Here is a 21,794-nt window from a genome sequence, read left to right on the forward strand (position 1 = left end):
TCTGTCTGTGTGTGATTGTGTGTCTGTGTGTGTGTCTGTGTGTGAGTGTGTGTGTGAGTGTCTGTGTGTGCGTGTGTGTGTGTATTTTTGAAAGATCATTTAAATGAATATATATTTGTTTGTCAGTGTATGGAGTGGAAATATTCAATCCACACTGAATATATTTTGTCATATGAAGATTGTTATGACTAAACAGGTCAGTGTGGAACGTCCACAAGTCAGGACAGGTTTTTAAATATCTTTGGTGCTTGATCACACTGGTATTCGTTGTCGTTCCTGACATAGGGTTTGGTTCAGGTCTGAAGAATCTCTGTGTGTCTGTTTCATAGATCAGTATTGTTTAAGAGTGAAATGGCATGCTAAATAAGTCCTGAAATGAAATTATCCAATAAGTAGAGAATGTAAGGTTGGGCTGCGCTCAAATTAAAGTCAATTAGTTTCAGTCATTCTTTGAATAGCCTACTGTATTGTTTTTCAGATGCCATCTGGGTAAATTTAGCATATATTCAGTGTCATAATTTTCAATAAAGAGTACAAGTTAGAAAAGTTAAAATGATGCTACAACAGGCCTGCTTCCCAATGATATGAAAACTAAATAGTTAAGGTCTTGGATGATGATCAGTCAATATAGCATTCCATGCTAAAATACACAGGTAACAGAATCGGTCTCTCTATTGTAGTCTGAAATACATTATTTTATTATACTTTTCTAATTAATTTTAAATATATTATAAAATATATCTTATATATTTAGAGGCCAACTGCTAAACAATGTTAGGGGAGTATATATGTGACCCTGGACCACAAAACCAGTCTTTTGTGGACCACAAAACCAGTCTTAAGTGTCAATTTTCCGAAATTGAGGATCGGACAATATTTGGCCGAGATACAACTATTTGAAAATCTGGAATCTGAGGGTGCAAAAAAATCAAAATATTGAGAAAATCACCTTTAAAGTTGTCTTATAATATAATATACATATGCACCAAGCCAACACGCTTCATTTTCATCTAGTTTAACTTGATGTACTAAAATTAAAAACGGCAATAAAAAAAGATAATTAAAACTATACATACATATTTAAAGAACTATTAAAAAAACAACCAAATGACTAAAACTTTAACTACATTTTAAATAAAACAGAAAATACAACAAATAAAAATGAGAGAGAGAGAGAAGTGTTTTAATGGTCATATAGTGACCATTACAACATATTGTCAAATAAACCCAGTGAAGTGCTGCACTGAGCTATGAACAGCTCTGAACCCTAATACTGCTTTAAGAGGGGGATGGGCTGAGGACAAAGGTCAGCTCAAACATGTCAAGAGAAACCCATACCCTCATTCTTCAGTGACATTATAAGAAGAATTGTTTTACAGTTTTAGTTTAATTGTATTGTGTTTTAGAAGCATGTAATTAAATCTCTTGATTTGTATGGATTACTTTTTGAAGCTTGGAAGTTTTGGTAGAATGGACTTTCATTGAAGGAAAATAAATCTCTTTTAGGTTTCATTAAAAACCAGTAAATGATTAGATAATTTTTTATATTTTATGAACTATCCTTTTATAAAATCCTTCATTTCTTCATAAAACTGTGCACGAGTTCACCAATAAGGTGTTTCCCCTGCTATTAAAGGGGTCATATGATGCGATTTCAATGCTTCCTTTCTCTTTGGAGTGTTACAAGCTCTTGGTGCATAAAGAAGATCTATAAAGTGGCAAAGACTAAAGTCTCAAATCCAAAGAGATATTCTTTATAAAAGTTAAGAGTCAACCACGCCCTCCTAAAATGGCTCGTTCTAACTGGATAGCTGGCCAATCACAGCACACCTCGCTTATCAGAACGATGAGCTTTGTAGAAATCAACGCATTTCAGAAAGGCGGGGCATAGAGGAGAAACAATAATGTACATTATGTGGAAAATAATGTGTTTTTTGAACCTTAAACCACATAAACACATTGCATTACACCAAATACACAAAATAATGTTCTTTTTAGCAACATCATATGACCCCTTTAACACATGTAGTGGCTCCTTTACCACGCTCTCTGCTACACTTGTCTTTCACTTGTTGGAGTTTGAGCAGGAAAATCCCTGGTCAACGTGACGCGGACACAATCAATAAAGATTACAGTAATCCAGCTCAATCTCCTTGAACAGGTGCTTAGGCCCAAACTCAGAGGTGTGGATTTAGATTTAGAGATTTAGTGCACAGCAATAAAACACCCTCATATGGAAACAATGAAGACGAGCATCTAACCTCCCTTTTGCTAAAGGACACTGTATAACTGTGCATCAGTATTGACATAATATCCTATTAAATGTTCTGAGATATCGAGTTAAAGAAAGCGCAGTTACACTTGTGAGCAATGGAATATCATAATATCATCAGTGGCCCGCAGCTGTGTCCAAAACGCCACACTCACGGCTATTATTCATCACCTCAATATTCAGCATGAACTTGTGACTTTTTATCCCATTGTCAGTTTGTTCCTGGCAGATCAGGGCAAGGACTCAGTGTTCTGCACTCTTAAAAATAAAGGTGCTTAAAAGGTTCTTCATAGCGATGCCATAGAAGAACCGTTTTTGGTTCCACAAAGAACCATTCAGTCAAAGTTTCTTTAAAGAACCATCTCTTTCTTACCTTTTTATAATCTGAAGAACCTTTTGTGAAACAGAAAGGTTCTTCAGATGTTAAAGGTTCTTTATGGAACCATTTAGACAAAAAAAAGGTTCTTTTATGGCATTGTGAAGCACCTTTATTTTTAAGAGTGTTCTGCCCATTAGTTATATGCCAATTAGTGCTGGATGCTATTCAAACAGCAATGTGACCAGTGACACTGTAGCATCTAAAACAGAGCATCTTTGGCTCTGTTCAGATTAGTATGAAGTCATGCTATAGCTACGGCATACAGGCTAAACGTACAGGGGTTGAACTAAATAAACCATAAATTGTTGCATATTCATGACCCTGGACCACAAAACCAGTCATAAGGGTCAATATTTTGAAATTGAGATTTATACATCATCTGAAAGCTGAATAAATACGCTTTCCATTGATGTATGGTTTGTTAGGACAACATTTGGCCGAGATAAAACTATTTGAATATCTGGAATCTGTGTAAAGGTTTTGTGCTAGTAAAAGCGCACGACGCAGGAATAATCCAGAAACAGTCCTTTAATGATATATCCACACAAGAAACAGAAGGAATCCAGGAGCAAGAGGTAGCACAACCCGTAGACAAAAACAATAGCAAACAAAGGACCAGGGCTGAACACGGGACTTAAGTACTGGAAATTTAATTAGGGAGACCTGAAACAGGTGTGGAGCTAATTAATCAAAAACCATGGAAACAAACAAGGGAACACAGGCAAAATGGAACGCAGAGAACCCAAACCAAATACAACAGAAACGTGAGAGTACAAGCAAAATGGCCTGTTTAATAAAGGTATAGTTAAAAACAGTCCTTTAATGATATATCCACACAAGAAACAGAAGGAATCCAGGAGCAAGGGGTAGCACAACCCGTAGACAAAACCAATAGCAGACCAAGGACCAGGGCAGAACACAGGACTTAAGAACTGGAAATGTAATTATCCCTAATTACATTTCCAGTTCTTAAGTCCTGTGAACTCAAACAGGTGTGGAGCTAATTAATCGAAAAAAAAAACGTGGAAACCAACAAGGGAACACAGGCGAACTGGAACGCGAAACCAGAGAAACCAAACCAAATACAGCCAAAACGTGACAATCTGAGGGTGCGAAAAAAATCAAAATACTGAGAAAATCGCCTTTAAAGTTGTCCAAATTAAGTTCTTAGCAATGCATATTACTAATCTGTATTGTTAAAAGTGCTATATAATAAAGGTGACTTGACTTGACTTGCATGTGTGTGTATGTATATATACTTAATAAATATACACAGTACATACACATATATTATGTAAACAAAAACTTGTCTTTTGGATCCGATTAATCTAACCTAAAGATGCTATGTGAAAGTTTGAAACAGAAAATAGTGGTTTTCATCTTGCCACTTTCTTGGTAAAGAAAACACATTTTTACTCAAATTAATCTAAATGGATTTATAACGTTTTGGAACCAAACTCTTCACATATATATATATATATATATATATATATATATACATACAGTATATATATACAGTACATTATGATATAATCCTTGATGGTATACACATGAAATACATAAAATTAAATCAATTTATTCAGTTGTTAGGGTTATGTAGTTACCCATAATTGTATAAAATAAATCAACTGAAAAAAAAAAAAATTATGTAACTATAAATATAGCCTAATATAGCCCAGATGTGGCCCATATGGGACCCACAAATAAGCAATAATGGGCAACCTAACTGGGGCCCACAACTTTATCCAAGCTGGGGCCCACATTCAGCCCATCAAAGTGCCCACTCTGAGCCCATGCCCAGTTGATGCCCATATAGCCCAGATAAATCCCATGTGGGGCCCACATGAACATGTTGGCTGGGATGGTAATAGGTTTCGAATATCTAATGACACAAATGTTACAAAAAAATCTAGGATGTGATTTCATAGCTAGTTTATAGTTTTTATTATGCACATAAATGTACCAAGGTGAACATATTTAGACAGGTTGTGAACCCTGTTTGGTTTTTAGACAGTTGAATGTAACTCTCTAAAAAGTCCAGTACAAATATTACTGCCACTCTTACCATTTAACAATTCGATTCGACCTTTGTGGCCAAAGAGGTGTGGACTTTGAAGTCTGACACAGTCATTGTCAACACCCGACCTCATTTAATTTAGCGAGAGGATTCAAGTTAGGCAGGATAGTCAAATAATACATCAAAAAGGAGATGGAAAGTTAAATTGAGTGCTTTGCATTATTGGATGCAATATTCCACACAGTAAGCTCTTGTGTACTGTTTATTTTGGCATATGTAGGTCAGGCTGATATTCTATGCATAACATTTGCATACTGTGCACAGTATACATACTAAATACTGCAGCAGTAGTAAGAGTGGTATATGACAGTGTGCTATTTCAACTTCAAAAAATGTATACTGTGTACATTAAGCATGTTTTCTGCATATACAGAATAGATTCAGTGGATGCCCGCTACTACGTTTTCAAAATGAGCAGAATAAAAGAGCTTAATGTGTGAAATATTGTATCCCACAATGCATCAACTTGAACTTCTATTTCCAGTGTAATGGATGCAACTAAAGTAGTATCAACTGCGTTCATTATTTGACGGAACTAAGATATTTTTTTTACAAAATTGCATTTAAATGAAAAACAAACAACTGGAATTAAGCGAAAAATGTCATGTGACAACAATGCATACTACAGTCTGAAGCGCTTATTCTGGAAAGCCACATTTTTCTCCACTATTTTATAGGTATTTATTTCATAATTATGTTGATATTTATATTGAATGAAGAATTTGAACACTAAAATTCTAAAGTGACATAAAAACCAGATGGACCATACATTATATTACATTTATTTTATTTCGCTAACACACACAATAAAACATACAAAAGGATCCTTGCTGCATCAATGATCGGTTCAAACCTCACATATGCAATGTTTTGCATTTAAACACATTTAAAAATTTGGAAAAACATTCAAGAACACAGACTGACCAAAAACAAACAAATGCCATCAAACCAGATCATTTTGCATCTTTGTTTGCAAAACTGCAGAAATCATTTCACAACCAACCACAGAGATCAAACAGGCCAAAGATCACTTTTACTGATTTCTATGCAAATTACGAAAACCGAGTGGGAATTTCCGAGCAGGATCACAACAATAAATCACCGCAGGGTAGAAGATAATGAGATGGGTGGTGAGGAGACATTTACTGGGTGGATCTTTCTTCCGTTAATGAGAGGGACTGAAATGGATGCATGAAGATGCTGGATGTAGATATGAAATAGTATGATGGCTAAAACACCTGGATTCAAAGCCAAGGTGCGTCAAGGCACGATGTGTGAAGTTCAGTGCTGATTTTGGTCAAAGCACCTAAAGCCTTGCTGGTTGCATAACGTTTTTAAAAAAATGTTCTCTCAGAATTGAAGGTAATATATCGGAAGAGTGTGTTCAAATTGAATCAGGATTTGTTTTTTTTTAAATAGCCACTTGTTTGTGTCTGCTGGTGTGAGAAAAAAAGATTTCAGAGCTCAAACACAATAGAGGTAGAAGACATTCTCTCTCGGCCGTTATTAATATTCTTGTAGAGGAAACACTCTCTGATGATTACCAGTTATCAACTACAGAATTAGATGATCCATAACGGTGCAAATTTTGAATTCCAGGCATTCGATTCACCAACACATCAAGAAAATGTTACACTGTATAAAATGCTTACATTATGGCATGCTATGATATGCACACACTGAATCTTTTTGGTGTATTTAATGGGCATCGTACTTGGCATAAACAAAGTTTATTATCTTACATTATGAATACAGGTGACCTTATGCGAGTCACTTGACACTTGAGCAAAAAGAGACACGATGACACTCCCATGATGTGCACCGAGAGGAAGTTCAAGCACAATGGAAGACTGAATCCAAGCAGCAATTATAAGCAAATAAATAAAACATCTACAATACACAATCTAGAATAGGTTGACACAAGGTGAGAAGTAAATACTCTGGAAATATTAGGGAGCTGGTTATCGATTTACTATACGTTCACAAGGAGTTACACAATACATAATGCAATGAGCATACTGGGACATTGCGTTTTGTTTTGGTGATGCTGCCACAAGCTCTTTGTGCTGGTTATACCCTGGATTACATTTCAGCAAAGAATAGGTAGCATTTCCAGCATATTCAGAATACATATTTTCAATAAAAAACAAAACCCTGTCTTCTGCAAGCACCCAGCGAGCGACTGCTCAACAAGAAATAAGACTCTTCTGAATTCAGAGGGGTGAAGCATCAAACAAATGTCTATAAATTCATCAACGCAAGTTTAACATGATTTACTGTAAACCTCATTATGAAATGATATGCTTCTCCCTTTATAAAAAAGATCTTATAAAATGTCCGATGTCGATTAAATCAGGGGAAAAAAAAAACAAAAAAACTATGTAGAATATTATATTATATTTCTAAACAATAAATAATATGTCCTATAGAAAGAGTCTGCTGTAAAACTAAACAATGCCAGCAAACTAAATTATGGCACAGCTTGTTTTCATTAAAGAATAAAAGTCAAGCGTTTTAGATTGTGATATGGAACGAGTCATGTATCCAGCTGTCTTTGGATGTCCCGTTTTTAGGAGATGTATCGTTTCCATCTGGCGTTTCGGCTGGTGTCATACCGGACTCAGTATAATATTCCTCATCTTCATCGAAATAACCGTTCTCCATCCCGTAGGGTCCATCCGCACTGGACACAGCGGAGAGGTCCTGGCAGCTGCCCTTGTACTCCTGGATGGACTCGTGAAGGGACCAGAGCTGACAGAGCAGGGACATGTCCTGCTGCCGCAAACCCACCTGCGCAAACAAACTCTAATGAGTGCTTATGGAAACATCAAAGGGACAACACATTGCACGCTAGAACAAAAGTGACTCAAAAACCAAACATTTACTTTGAAATCGATCTGTGGCGTTTACTCACACAATGCATATTCTGTGTTTGCATTCCAAACCTTATGTTCTTCAGGTTTAGCTTTGTTCTGATATTGTAATGATTTGATCCTTTCCCAGTGATGGTTCAAGTGTTACAGCAAAAGGTAATGCACGAACTCAAAAATAGACCCAAACAGAACCTGTTGTTTTTAAATGTTTACACAATCACAAGTTAGAAACGTAGGAACCATGCATTTTTGTTCATCACAGGTGCATTTAGAACATTCAAATTGAACATTTTTGGTCAACACTTAGTAGTCCTGAACATTTGAGCCGAACACTCGTATCGAACATTTTTGTGGATCATGGTCACGTTCAAAAAACCTTAAGCGATCATTTGTGGCCATCGCAGGCACGTTTCGAATGGATGAACCGAACACTGGAATCGAAAATACGAAGTGAACATTTGTGTTCATCACCCGCACAATCGGAATATTTGAATCGAACACTGTTGGGAATCACAGAAGTGTTCAAAATATTCAAATTCAAACAAAAAAATTGAAGATCGGGTTCACTTTCAAAACATAAAAAAAATAAAATAAATAATAATAATAATTTGTATCACCGGTACGTTACGAATTTGCAAACTGAACATTTTGTTCATCACAGGTGAGCCTGAACAAAAATGACAAACCAAACATTGTTCGATTCGCGGATTAAGGGAGTATTAAAGCATTCGAATTAAACATTTAGAATAACAGTCACGTTCAAAAAATCCCAAGTGAACATTTTTGGGCACCACAGACTAGCTCTTAACAGTATAATCTAACATTTTGGGCATCAAAAAACATCCGAATCAGACATTTTGGGCATCACAGACATTTTTGTTCATCACTGGCGCAATCGAAACATTCTAACGTTAATCGAACAATGTTGCGGATCAAAGGAAAAAAACAAACAAACAAATTAATTGGGCATGACGAGCGCAATCAGAGCATTTTGTTGGGAATCACATGGGTGTTCTAAACATTCAAATCGAACATTTTCCAGGATAACGGTCACCTTCAAATCATTCGAAGCGAACACTGTTGGCCATTACAGACGAGTTGCGAACATTCGAATCGATCAATCTGGGCATCACTAGCGCGTTCAATACTTGTTCCTTCCGAACTTTCGAATCGATTCGCGTTACAAAAATGTTCTATTCGTGACTACGCTGTCCAAGCATGTTGACTAGGCAGGAATTTTACTAGACTTTAAAACACAGGCACTGTGGTAACGCCTGCAGTCGGGAGTACAGCTGTTGCTCACTATTCTGTACCCTTACCATCTCTTTTCTGAGCAAAGCAAGGGCGGCATCCAGGTTTGCTGGTTTATTCGCCAGCAGATTGTCCATGTTATTCCTTCCTCGGCTCAAGTCGTCCTGAATCATGGTCTTCTTCACATACATCCTCTCCATCTCTCTCCACGAGCCGCCGCTGGAGTTCAGCAGTCCGCTCAGGCTCTTGGGCAGTGGCGGCAGACCCTCAATACAGGCCAGCACACCGCCCGCTGCTCCATTCCCAACCTTACCATTCATACTAACATTCACAAATAGCACGCTCTGCTTACAGACGAGTGTACAGTAACGGCATGTGATAATTTTCTTAAAGACCTTTACACCCTGACGTCGAAAAACCCATGTAACAGCCACCGCTCCGAACAACACTGTAATCTGAGGCTGGAACTCAACTCGCACTTCCTGTCGCTTTAAAGAGACCCAGAGCGGACTGGGCGCGGCCGCCAATGACGGACAGCGAGCTCATTGAATATTCATGAGAATTAAGTTCTGAATTAATATTTTCTTCTGATCAAAATGCAGCCAGAGCTATTGTGTGGTAACCTACATTTTCATCACATGTATGACATTATTTAGTCTTGCTACTGACCTTTTTGAAAAAAAAGAAAAGAAAAAATTAATTATAATAAAATAAAAAATAATCAACGTAATAAATATAAATAAAATAAATAGCACAAATGAATGAATAATTAAATATATTCATAAATAAATAAAAGACCAAAGATTTTTCAATGTGTTCTAAATTTGATTACATTTTTTTTTTTAAATGAACAATATTATTTGGATTTACTACTGACCTGTTTTGGGAAAAAGTAACAAACAATAAAAAAAACCCAATAATTTTAAGAAACACACACACACACACACACACACACACACACACACACACACACACACACTCACACACTCACACACACATACTCTTAAAATATTTTGATCAAAATTTAATCTGATCAAAGGACAGACGAAGCTAATGTGTGGTAACCTACATTTTCATCACATGCATATTTGGATTTGCAAACAAACAAACAGTAATTTTAGAAAAATAAAATAAAAAGTAAAATAACACATAAATGAATGAATGAATCCCAAAGATTTCTGCAATCTGTACTCAAAAACTGTTAAAAAATATATACTTATAGTCATTTTTAAAATGTAGAAAATATTATTTGTTTTTGGTACTGGTCTGTTAAAAAAAACAGGAAAAAAAAAACAATAATTGTGAGAAAAACAAAATTATAATAAAAAGGAAAATAGATACATAAAAGATGAATGAATGAATAAAGATAAATTAAAATAGATTTTGCAATTTTGCTAAATTGTTGAAAATGTGTACTTATATATAAACATATTAAAATATATTCACTTTATGAAGTGCTAAAAAACATACTTTTATAGATACAAATGTGTTGCATTTATGTTGTCATATTGTAATTTAGCATTGGTGTTTTGATTACTGGGTTAAATCCAGATCACAGTCCTCTAATGGCAGCTCAGACCTTGGCTTGGGGAGCACATGGGCAGGAAATGGCCAGATGAATTGACTCAGGGTGAGGTCAGGGCTGGAATCCCCACACGGAACAAAGGTGTCAGCAGCGGGCAGATGGTGAGCACGAGCAGCCACGGATCCGCACCTCTGACACACACACACTGGACACAAAGCACTGACATGAGGCCAGTACAAAGACAGCATGCGCGCACACACACACACACACACACACACAAAGACGACGCTGCTAAACTTCACGGCCTCCTTTACCATCCAAACAACTACATACACACAATGAACACAACAAATGAAATCCACAGTGTGTCTGAAACTGTTATCTTATGTGTTGGATACTCTTGAGAACACTGCAGTAGGATAAAGATCTGACCATGAGGACATTCTGTCATGACAATATAGATCCAAACAATTCACTTTTTACGTGCTCTTGTGTCATTCTTCTGTTCTGTACTGTGTCAACACAAGACACGCATTATGATGAATGGTATGATGACATGACTACGATATTCTGCTTGGGGAAATTTGGCTTAAATCCATTTACAATGTTTTCATGCTGTATAATGGATCAAATATTAAATAATTTTCAGTTTTCAATCATCCTCCAGGAAGTGAAATAACTTTTGCTGGGAAAATAACAGTATAGTCAGCTACGTGCAATATTTTTGTGGTTTGTCACTCTAAAACCTTCAGTCCTGTTTGATAAAATGACACAAATCAGTACGATAATACACATTTCCGAAGAAGAAATGAACACCATTAGTCAGTCAGTGCTTAATCTTTAAAAACTTGAGCTCTTATTTCACTCCTGTTAATTTATTTACACAATGACATGACATTTAGCTTGACCACAGCATATATTATAAGGAGCCGTTCACACAATACGCGTTTTTATATTCCACTATGCTGCTTTTCCATTGTTTTTCCATGTAAACACATGGACGTGTTAGACTCAAGTCTCTTGCAGCATCTTGCGCATAAAAGAGTTCAAAAGGTAAAGGTAAAAGTAGTTATACTTTTAAAATTAACATCTTAGACCTTGTCTTTTTCAGTTTATTACTACCGCACTTTACTTTCTTATTGTTTTATGTAAACATGTGCTTTTACTATTGTTGTCGTGTCTATTTGCATTATCTATTTGGTAGTCAAATAGACTACCTATCTCTAAATCTATCTATTTGGTAGTCAAGTTAAAATGAACTTAACTTCATCTCGAGACAATTCGAAGTGAACATTGTTGGGCATTACAAACTAGTTACGAACATTGGAATCTATTTCGAATACATTCGAACTATTTGGGCATCAAAGACATGTTCAAAACTTTTGATATATGAACATTAAGTTCCTTCCGAACTTCCAAACATGTGCTTTGACCATTGCTCATGCATCTTTCGCGGTGTCTTAAGCACAACACAGCATTTTAAAAACATGGTGCTCAAGTTAAAATAAGTTCTACTTTTTAATATCACGCCATTCTTGAGATAAATCATTCAAAGTGAACATTTTTGCCTATTATAGACTAGTTGCAAACATTCTAATCAAACAATTTTGGCATCACAGTTATTTTCAAAAGTTTCGATATGAACATTAAGTTCCGTCTAAACCTTCGAATCAATTTGACCAATTTTTTTTTTCCCAACACATTTTGTGTGAATGGCCCCTAAGTCTACTTTATTCTGTAAAAAATGCTTTCTTAAAATGACAAACAAGCATATTCATTTTTAAAATATTACCAGAATTACCCATATGTAAAACTCGATGAAAATAAATACTTAAAACGTTCTCACAATTTTTCACCAACTAGAGTGTTTCAAAAAGACAAAGGGATACTGAAATACATAATTGAACATTTATTTCAACAAAGTTAACTACAACAGTTTATAGGCAACATGAGTCAAAAATAAATCAGGCACAATTTAGAATTTTAAAAACACGATAGAAAATCCACTTAACAAAATCAACATACAAACATTTAGAACCACTTAATTAACTTCTTAATTTTATGTTAAAACAGAGTATCAACATAAAACCATTTGAAAACAAAACGTCTGCCCCTAAATTGGCCAACAATAAATTGTGCAAAGTTTTCACTCCCAACAGAGAATGATGCATTAACAGACAGCACGGTTTGCCTTGAGAACCTGTAGTGCATGTTACAACGACACGCATACATTACAAATGACATCCCCGACGCCTGCAGCATGTCAAACACTAAACAAATCAATGCGTCCTGCCTCTTTTTACGTAAATCAACATTATGCGCACGGGCCTTTGAGTGAACCACGCCAAAGCGTGTGAACTCGTCATCAGGCATTGTTTCCTTCAAAGGTGGGTCGCTGGTTTTGAAACAACAATACTCGTGACTTAACAATATATCATGACTATTATTACATCAGAAGGTTTTAACCTGCACACCCAATATTCACTTCTGGGTGGGGTTAACTTTTGAATGCGTGCATTCCTCTAGGGCACAAAGTAGATGTGAAATTATTATGCAGAAGGTGGCACAAGCTCCGCCCCCCCACTCATGGGCCAACCTGCCAGAGCTGTTATTGACGACACCGAGATGAAAGCGACCTTGCAAAGCCTGATCCGGCAGAAAGCTAAGCACATCTAAATCCCACAGCGGACAGCCAACGCGTGCGAAATTCAGTACTGCTGATTCGACATGAACCGCGGACATCAACCCACAAAAGGACAGTGAGTGACGCCTCTTTAAACCACTCGCTCAATTTCAACTAAGCTGTCAATCACGAGCAACATTCTTCCCATGATGCAAAAATTAGGTAGAATAAGTCAGTAAGTGCAAAAGCAAATATGGCATGCTTTGTAGACTTAAATGACTTATAAATTTATTTTAAGAACTGTCGCTTATAGCAATTGCATTGGAATGAAAATATCTCACTACTATGACATAAAACAATATGTAATACAAATTCTATTTGAAGCTATACCTGAGCAATGGAATATCACAGTAAAACACCTAGCTTTATTAAAACCTTATGGCCTGTACTTCCTCTCAGAGATTATGACAGACAGGAATCCAGATGTTCATTAATTGTGGACTCTGGGACTTTGATGTGGCAGACGGGGCAGTGGACGGTGATCAGGATTGAAGGATTGTTTGCTTGCTGATCACTGACTAGCAGAATGCAGTCTTCCACCGCCTCTCTCTGCTGCACTGTGGACGTGGAGGACTTGCCATTTGTCTGCTGGAAGTAATCAAAGATATGTTCAGATTTATGGTCGTCACATGATCTCTTCTTGGCTCCTGAAGGCGTTGTCCCTGATGTCCTGGGGCTGCCGATGCTCCTAGGGCTCGGAAAGTTGGATTCAGGCTTTTCGGAGCCTCCAAAGTGCTTGGAACCGGACCCTGAAGGAACTGAAGCATGTGAACTTTGGGGACCGCTAGTGTTTCGGAATCCTGAGCTTGAAGCATCTGATTCTAGTTTTGGGTTACTTCCGAAGAGCTTCGAAAAGTAACCCGGTGTTCCAGTTGCAGACTTTTGGGGGCTTCCCAAAGTTTTCGACTGTGAATCTTGGGATTTCGACGTTTGAGCACTGCTGCCGAAATATTTGGAGAGATGCGACTCTGGCTTTGGCACTGTTGCACTGTATGAGTGATGGTTACTGATCAGGCTAGTTTGCCCGTCTAAGGCACTAGATGAAGATGGTCCCTTACATTTAGCAGGGTTTGCTGTTGAGACATCTGCGGCAGGCTTGGAGGAACCAGCAGCACTGACTGCTCTCTCTGGAGATTTGAGGACTATGGCCTGGAAGAGATCTCGTACCGACCTCTGCTTGCCTTTTAAGTCATTGACTTTGGAAATTCTCACAGGCGAGCTGTCGACGTTGACGAAGGCATTAGTGTTACTAACAGACTTTCTGCGGGGAACATTCGATGCACCTGAGCTGACTCTTTTGAACGAGTTTGCCTCGCTGGGCTGCAGTCTTGGAAGGAGCGGTGAGTCAGGAGGAGAGGCGAGAGGTTCGGGTTGTGCTTTAGGAGGACTCTGACTCTGCTTGTTCGTGGAAGTCCCTCCAAGAACAAACCCTCTCCCATTGAATGGAATGACATTTCTGATGTCTTGTGAGCCAGAGCCTGCAACACAATACATATTGATATAGTTCAGTCATTTGAAGCTAAAGTTTGATTTTCTAGAAAAGCGTACAATGTGGGGCTATCAAAACATTGCTCTTTGTTTGTTTGATCAACTCCATATTGCAACACTGGCTCAACCAATGGAATTAGTTTGGGGTGGGATCTGTTTGTTTGACCAATGGCAGAGAAGTTTTGTGTTCATGAAACCTTAAGGTGCGTTCACGTCTTTGTACAATCCATAATTACTGCTTGTAAACTCTGAATTTTCCGAGAGCTGCCACTTGTACCACCTGACCTCTGCAACATCATATGGAAAAACTTACAATGGCAGCGGCTCCAAACGTAAAATGTAGTTAAGCGATCAACGAAGGGACAATACAATACAGTTTAATTTAGCTATTACAGAAATGCAAAATGAATAGTCTTATGTCCCATTAAACTTTAAAAAAAAAAATTGTATTCAAGTTTATTAAGCATAATGTTTGTTGTTGTTGTATTGCAGTTTTGTCTGATTACTGAAATTGCACAATTATTGCACATTGCTGGCACAGAGCACCATACAGCACCGAACGGTATAATAGTAATTATTACTATTTAAAAAAAAAACATGGCGTGACTGTAGCATTATTTAAATCTATTCTGAAATATATTCGAAAAATTCACTGTTATACGGTAGGTGGCGCTATTGCACATCTTCTGAAAGTGTTTTAAATTTCTGGATCAATACAGGGCGAAGAAGCAGATACAAGTGATCGCAATCAACCCAGGAAGTGGTATCCACCTTATTTTTCAATGCGGAAGTAAGCCGTTTTCTGTGAGTGTACGAGACTTCCGCTTCATTAGACACAGTAGGGAAATAACCAGAAGAATAACAAAGTGCAATAAATGGTAAAACTGTTCGTGCTACAACCCAGTGTGTTTATAATTAAGACAATACATTAAAATAATATGGTAAGAAACACATTCAATTTACAAACGGCCATGGCCGCTCATTTGGTCAAAAATAATGTGGATAAGACTGTGCAAGTTTTGGGGGTGTTGATAGACTCGATCTACTCCATCTATGTTTTCGGAATCTATGATTCCGGTCCAGTTGTAGTCTTTGACAAAAAATGCAATTTTATCGGCTGTTAATTGTTCAAAATGCCGCTCTTTTTGCGGATGCTCTGTTCTTTCTTTTGACATATTGCATGTTCAGATATTCATGCGACAAATATTCATGAAACTTTTGTGAAAATGATCAAAAATGCTGGTAGTGGTTGGCAACATTTTTAAAAACACTGGTGGGAAAAGAGATAGTAATGTGAGAATATCGACTGGATCACCTGTTGTACTACTTGGATGCTTTGAATTCTTGGAGCTCTCATAGGAAGGATTCTTGTCTTTCTTTTTATCACTTTTGCCTGTTTTCCCATAATTCTCTGGCTCTTTGATTTTGGTGTATGTTCCACCGCAGGTCCTCTGGTGCTCAGCCCACCAGGGATCTCTGGCCGAGGGAGATCTGTTCATCGCACGCTTTACATATCCAAAGAACGGTCTGCGATTCTGACAGGGTCCATTACAGCGCCACCAGTGCTGCCTGTACATGTCCACCTCATCGTGAAAGGAGTGATATATCTGTGATCACAGAAATTGGTGTCATTAATATTTTCGAGGTTAAACTCGAACCGCTTGTTAAGTCATGACGCTTCCAGGTCCAAACATCTACTCCGTTTCAACTGAGAATACTATCTCAACAGCCATTTATGAGCCCTATTTAGTTATAGCACATCTTTAAGCTAAGTGTTTAAAAACTCATGAGGTGCGTCCCAAATCGCGTACTTATGCACTATTCTATGATGTTTTGTAGTATAAATAGTGCGAGTAGTGCGTTCACACTGAAAATTCCAAAAAGAAAAAGTGCACTTTAAATACTCGGATGATGCACTTAAATAACCGAAAAAAACGAAGTGTGGAATGTTGGACACTTCATGCACTCAACTGTCGCAGCTTTAATTACGTTGCGAAGGGGGAGGGGCTATCAGACTCCAATTATGAACGACAAAATAACCTCATGTAATTCATACACTACATGGTTGAGTACATGGTGCATAAGCACATAGTGTATAGTGCGTCATTTGGGACGCAGCCATGCTCTACGCTACAGTCTTCAGGTTTATGGTGTCCCAGTCACCAATATTTTAACGATTCATAAAAGATTACTCGCTGTCTGGCCAACAGATTTCGGTATGGAAGTAAAGGTTAGGATCATGATTTTTCGGTGGTGCTACAACACACTGTTAGTATTTATTAGCACCACTTGTGTTTGCTTTTGGGATATGATAGAGCATCTGGACCCTGGAAACGGTGACTTCAAACTGGATATGGTTTAATACTGAATATCGGAATCGCATCTTACAGTGATGTTGGTGCCACTTGCTTGGTTGATTCTGTTCATGTGATTGCAGAACTCTGGACCATGGCCATCTCGATCTCTGTTGTTTTGAGTCACAAAGAGAAGAGCGTGGATCATCTCATGAAGAAGAGTCTGAGGAAAGAAACAGTGACATTAAAATCAAGATGCAGCTGATCAAAAAATACATTTAAGGTACATAATCTGACAGAAACGGAAAAACACAATATGGATCAAGAGATGGATCAAGTTATTAAATTTTAATGATAGATTACAAAAACAAACCTTTTTTTATTTAGAATAAGGTGTAGTGTTGTGTGAACAGTGTTGAATTGTGCACAATATGACAAAAACATGAATTAATTTATTAATTTAGTCATTTAGCAGACGCTTTTATCCAAAGCGACTTACAAATGAGGACAACATAATAATAAATATAAAATAAAAATAAAATAAAATATAAAAATAATATCCTGAAAAATCCCTTTTTTTAAATAGAACAGTTTATTGAACCTTCAAACCTTCATGTTGTCAAAAACGGTTGCATATGTTTGATGTTTTGTATCATATTTGATACTTTTATGGTCTATACAATTTTATTTAGTGAGAATATAGTGCTCATACCCTGATAAAAAACACTTCTTTTATTCCGAAGCCAAAACTGGGCAAAAATATGCAATTTAGTGCAAAAGTTATTTATATGGCCAAAAAAGTAAAATGAAAATCCAATAGCTTGTAATGTAAATCAATGACATATTTATTACAGTATTACAGAATATTTATATAAAATGCATACAAGTCTATTGTAAATATAATTTGTCACTCGATATTAGTGGTCGACCGATATATCGCCAAGGCCGATATATCGGCCGATATTTGGCATTTTTCAAATATCGGCATTGGCTGATAAGTTTTTCTGTTTGGCCAATGCGTTCAAGGCGGGACTTTTATTTTGACAGCGCTGAGTGCGGCAGCGCCTGAGCACAGTGCTCACATTCTCCCTGTTCGCTGTCATCGTTCAGTTCTGTCTAATACGGATAGAAGTCTGTCTAACAATCCGATAGAACTGTTAAACAAAGGAATTAAAATGTATACAAAAAGTATTATAATGATTGCTTTTATATTATTAGTAATAGAAAGGCAAACATTATAATACTTTCTCGTTTGCCGTCAGCAAATCAGCAAATATGCATTTATATCATTTAAAACAAATCTTTGAATGGCTAATGAAAATTTTATTTCACAAACCTTGCAAACTTAGTCGAATCCAGTTGTGAGATCTTGTGAAGTTTGCATGTGACCTGCATGATCGCGTGTTCTCTGCTTGACTTTCGGTCCGTGCAAATTGAATGCTTCAAACATAAATTCGTGATTTCAAATTATGCTGCGCTTTATGCCCACTGTCATATTCATGTCATTTTCACTGTGTGCTCTATGTATGATGTGTGTTATGAGTGTTACCTTGGCTTTATTTGAAAAAAATATGATTCCCAATGCACAAACTTCCCAAATTACTGAGTGCTCTGTTGGTTACACTTCCTTTTCAATTATAAAAAATATTTATTTATTTGTGGAAAATACTTTGTCATCTAAAGTATAAGTATGTTTATTTTACAAAATTATTTTTTAATCCATTTTCAAATTATTTCAAATTTCTTAAATATTAATTAAAATAAATACAATTATATCGGCTTTATATCAGCCACCCGGCTTTCCAAGATATCGGCATCGGCCATCAAAAAACCAGTATCGGTCGACCACTACTCGATATCTCCCAATAATATGTCTTAATAAGATTATAATTAAATTCTTAGTTTTATAATCAAAGCTCTGTCGCTTTTACTGTGGGGGTAAAACCTAATGCAAAGCAATACAAAGACGACTGAAAGATAATAGTTCCTCGTTTTAAAACAATTTTTATCTTAAAAAAAAAAAATCTACGAACATAAGTAAACCTAAGCTGCAGTGAATGTTCATCTTGAAATATTCTATGCTATTGGAAAAAATTCTAAAATGTTATTCTAACATTTTATATTGTAAAATCAACCAGTAAGACATATCACGGTTACAATATTGTTAAACCTAATTTACAGTAAATGTTCATCTTGAAATATTACAAGCAATATAAGTTATTCTAATGTTTATTTCATAAAAATCATTTAATATCTATTGGAGGACTTTTTTTGAATTACACTAAAATATTTATATGGTTAAGGAATTAAATGGGGATGTTTCGATTCTATTTTAACTTTCAAAGTGAAAAAAAAAAAAAAGTTTAACCAACCTGTACAAGATCTTTGCGGGGTCTGAGCTTCAGGAGTGGCTCACTGAGTCGAATAGAACACAAGCCTCCTCTTCCCTCATAAGAGCAAACACCAGCACATCTGAGGGAGTCAAACATTACAGTGCGTGCATAATTATTAGGTAAGTTGATATTCTGATCATTTCTGATTCTGATTTTTTTTCCAAGCACATTTGACCAATTCCTAACCACATTAATCTTAATAACTACTATTAATTTGGCATTTAATCATTTATAAGTGATATATAATTCCAAAATGCCCATTAATTAAATGCCCATGAGAAGGATGCAATATTAGAATTTGCAAGGTTAAGGCATGACCATTGGACAGCGAAATGCTGTCAGCACGGTCAGAAAAAAACAGGTGGAGAAGAAAAGACATGTTAAGTGCAAAAGAATTAGGTGTGAAACCATCAGGAACCGTTTAGTCTCCAGCGCCACCATTTTTCAGAACTGCAACCTACCTGGAGTCTCCAGAAGAGCAATGTGTCAGGTTCTCAGAGACTTTGCTTGGTTAAGGCTTTATGGACAGATAAGTTGAGAGTGACTCTTGAAGGACCAGCACCACATCCTCTTGTACCACTCTTTCAAGAATTTATCTTCCAGAATCTGGCAGTAAGTTAAGTATGGAAGCCCGTTTCCGCCACTTAATGAAACTTAAAATAAAACTTTTTTTCTCAGAATTGCGTGATACAAACTCACAATTCTGACTTTATAACTTGCAATTGTGAGATATAAACTCGCAATTCTGAGAACATATCAGTCTTTTTTCCCCTCTCAAAATTGGACTTTAACTCACAATAGCGAGTTTATATCACGCAACTCTGAGAAAAAAAGTCAGAATTGCGAGTTTATATCTCACAATTCTGACTTTATTTCTTGCAATTCTGATTTTATAACTCGCATTACCTTTTTTTTATTTTTTATTCAGTGGCGGAAACGGACTTCCATACTTTTCAGGATAGGAGATGGACTAAAAATAACTTCCCAAAACTTACTGCCAGATTCTGGAAGTTAACATGTAAGTAACATTTGTCTTTTGTTCTCCACCTGTTTTTTTTTTTTTTTTTTCCCTGACCTTGCTGACCCAAGGAGCATTTCCCTACCATTTAAATTTAAAGTTCTGATTTTAAAATTTGTCATAATTATTTTAGAGACCAGAGCAAAAAAATACATAAAAGTTGCCAAAAGAACTATTTTTGGCAGAATTTTAGAAGTTAACAGCTTCAACATCCTTGGTAATTTTTTTTTGAGTTTGTTCACAAGTTTCCTAAGACGGTAAACCTCTACATCTTGAAAAGCTCCTTTTTTCATTAGATACCTTACATCATTTATGAACTGTTTGCAATCAGGGAAAAAATCTTCAACTTGCACTCCTTTCATTCCCTTTGTATCTTGCAGAAATCTGCTAATGTCATCCGCTCTATACAAGCAAATCAAGTTTTCATTTGAGAACTAACAGACAGATTTGAACACTGAGACATATTTGAATCAGAGGAATCTCTATCACTGTCTGAACCCACATTCTCACTACCACCATCATCTTTCTTGACTTGTTTAATAGCCTTTCCACAGCTTTTTTTCTTTCTTTTAACTGGGATTTTAAAGAGTTTCTACTTCCTCAAAATCAACATCATTGTCTTCGACATCCATTTCATCAGCGTCTGCCACCGCCACACAAGCGTTTTCAGAATGTTCAGACTGCTCATCGGACATCAGAAGAGTATCATTTTTACTAGACTCAGTAACAATCTCTGTTTTATCCGATTCAATCTCAGCAGCTACAACAGCAATCGGCTCGTGTTCAGCGGCTTCTATTGCAGACGTACTGGCAGTCTCCGCGTCACCCGTCCCAGCCGGAGAAAGAGCAGAAACTACTTGTTCTGAGTTTGCACTCGTACCTGCGCTGTCCTTTTTATTAGGACAATCACAAACAAGATGCCCGATTTTACCGCAATTAAAACATTTAATTGTAGTGTCAGATGTTGCAAACACTGTGTAATCGAAACCATCAATTTTGAACTTGAAAATCAAATCGATCTCATCAGTTCCATTTTTCAGCACCATGAAAACGTGTCTTCTAAACGAGACTAGATGTTTTACCAATGGTGACTTGCACCCAAGAGGGATTTTTTGATAGGGGAAACCAGTTTTCCATAACGAGATAATTCTTGTATCAATACTTCGTCTTTGATAAACGGAGGTACGTTGGACAGTATAACCTTTTTAGACGGGCTACTCAAAGGCAAAACAGGCACAAGTGAACCATTCAACACTACGCCGTTTTGTACAGCATCATTTGCCTTTTTAACTGTTTAAAAAAAAAGAACAACTGCACTGTTCATCCGCGATGCAGAAACAATATTATCATGTCCCACAATCTCTCCCACCGCTAAACAACACTGTTCCACATTGATTTTAGACTCCACCTTCACTCCATGGCGGCGGGTTAAATTATCAAAACTCATTGTGTTTTGGTTCGTCATGCCTCCCAGCATAACGCTGGTTGCAGACGCAAAACACCCCTAAATGCTAAACAGCCAAACAATTCAACACATAAAA

General features: G+C 36.8%; 2 protein-coding genes across 2 annotated transcripts in view; both read right to left on the bottom strand.

Annotated features, from left to right (window-relative positions):
• Positions 1-5,498: 5,498 nt before the first annotated feature.
• On the bottom strand, positions 5,499-9,329 carry LOC107685750 (protein FAM89A-like). Its single transcript, XM_016482452.1, has 2 exons — positions 8,921-9,329; positions 5,499-7,518 (listed from the first exon to the last, which is right to left on the bottom strand). Exons 1-2 carry the CDS (start codon positions 9,170-9,172, stop codon positions 7,243-7,245), a joined length of 528 nt encoding a protein of 175 aa, XP_016337938.1. The 5' UTR covers positions 9,173-9,329; the 3' UTR covers positions 5,499-7,242.
• Positions 9,330-12,339: 3,010 nt separating this feature from the next.
• Positions 12,340-21,794, bottom strand: part of LOC107685751 (sprT-like domain-containing protein Spartan) — a 10,692-nt gene continuing 1,237 nt past the window's right edge. The window contains exons 2-5 of the mRNA XM_016482453.1: positions 19,215-19,314; positions 16,937-17,065; positions 15,864-16,155; positions 12,340-14,538 (exon numbers count right to left, since the gene is read on the bottom strand). Coding sequence (XP_016337939.1) covers positions 13,463-14,538; positions 15,864-16,155; positions 16,937-17,065; positions 19,215-19,314 — 1,597 coding nt within the window. The 3' untranslated portion in view covers positions 12,340-13,462. The remainder of the gene's footprint in view (positions 14,539-15,863; positions 16,156-16,936; positions 17,066-19,214; positions 19,315-21,794) is intronic.

Source organism: Sinocyclocheilus anshuiensis, unplaced genomic scaffold (assembly GCF_001515605.1).
Source record: "Sinocyclocheilus anshuiensis isolate Anshui unplaced genomic scaffold, SAMN03320099.WGS_v1.1 scaffold617, whole genome shotgun sequence".
NCBI classification, from domain to species: Eukaryota; Metazoa; Chordata; class Actinopteri; order Cypriniformes; family Cyprinidae; genus Sinocyclocheilus; species Sinocyclocheilus anshuiensis.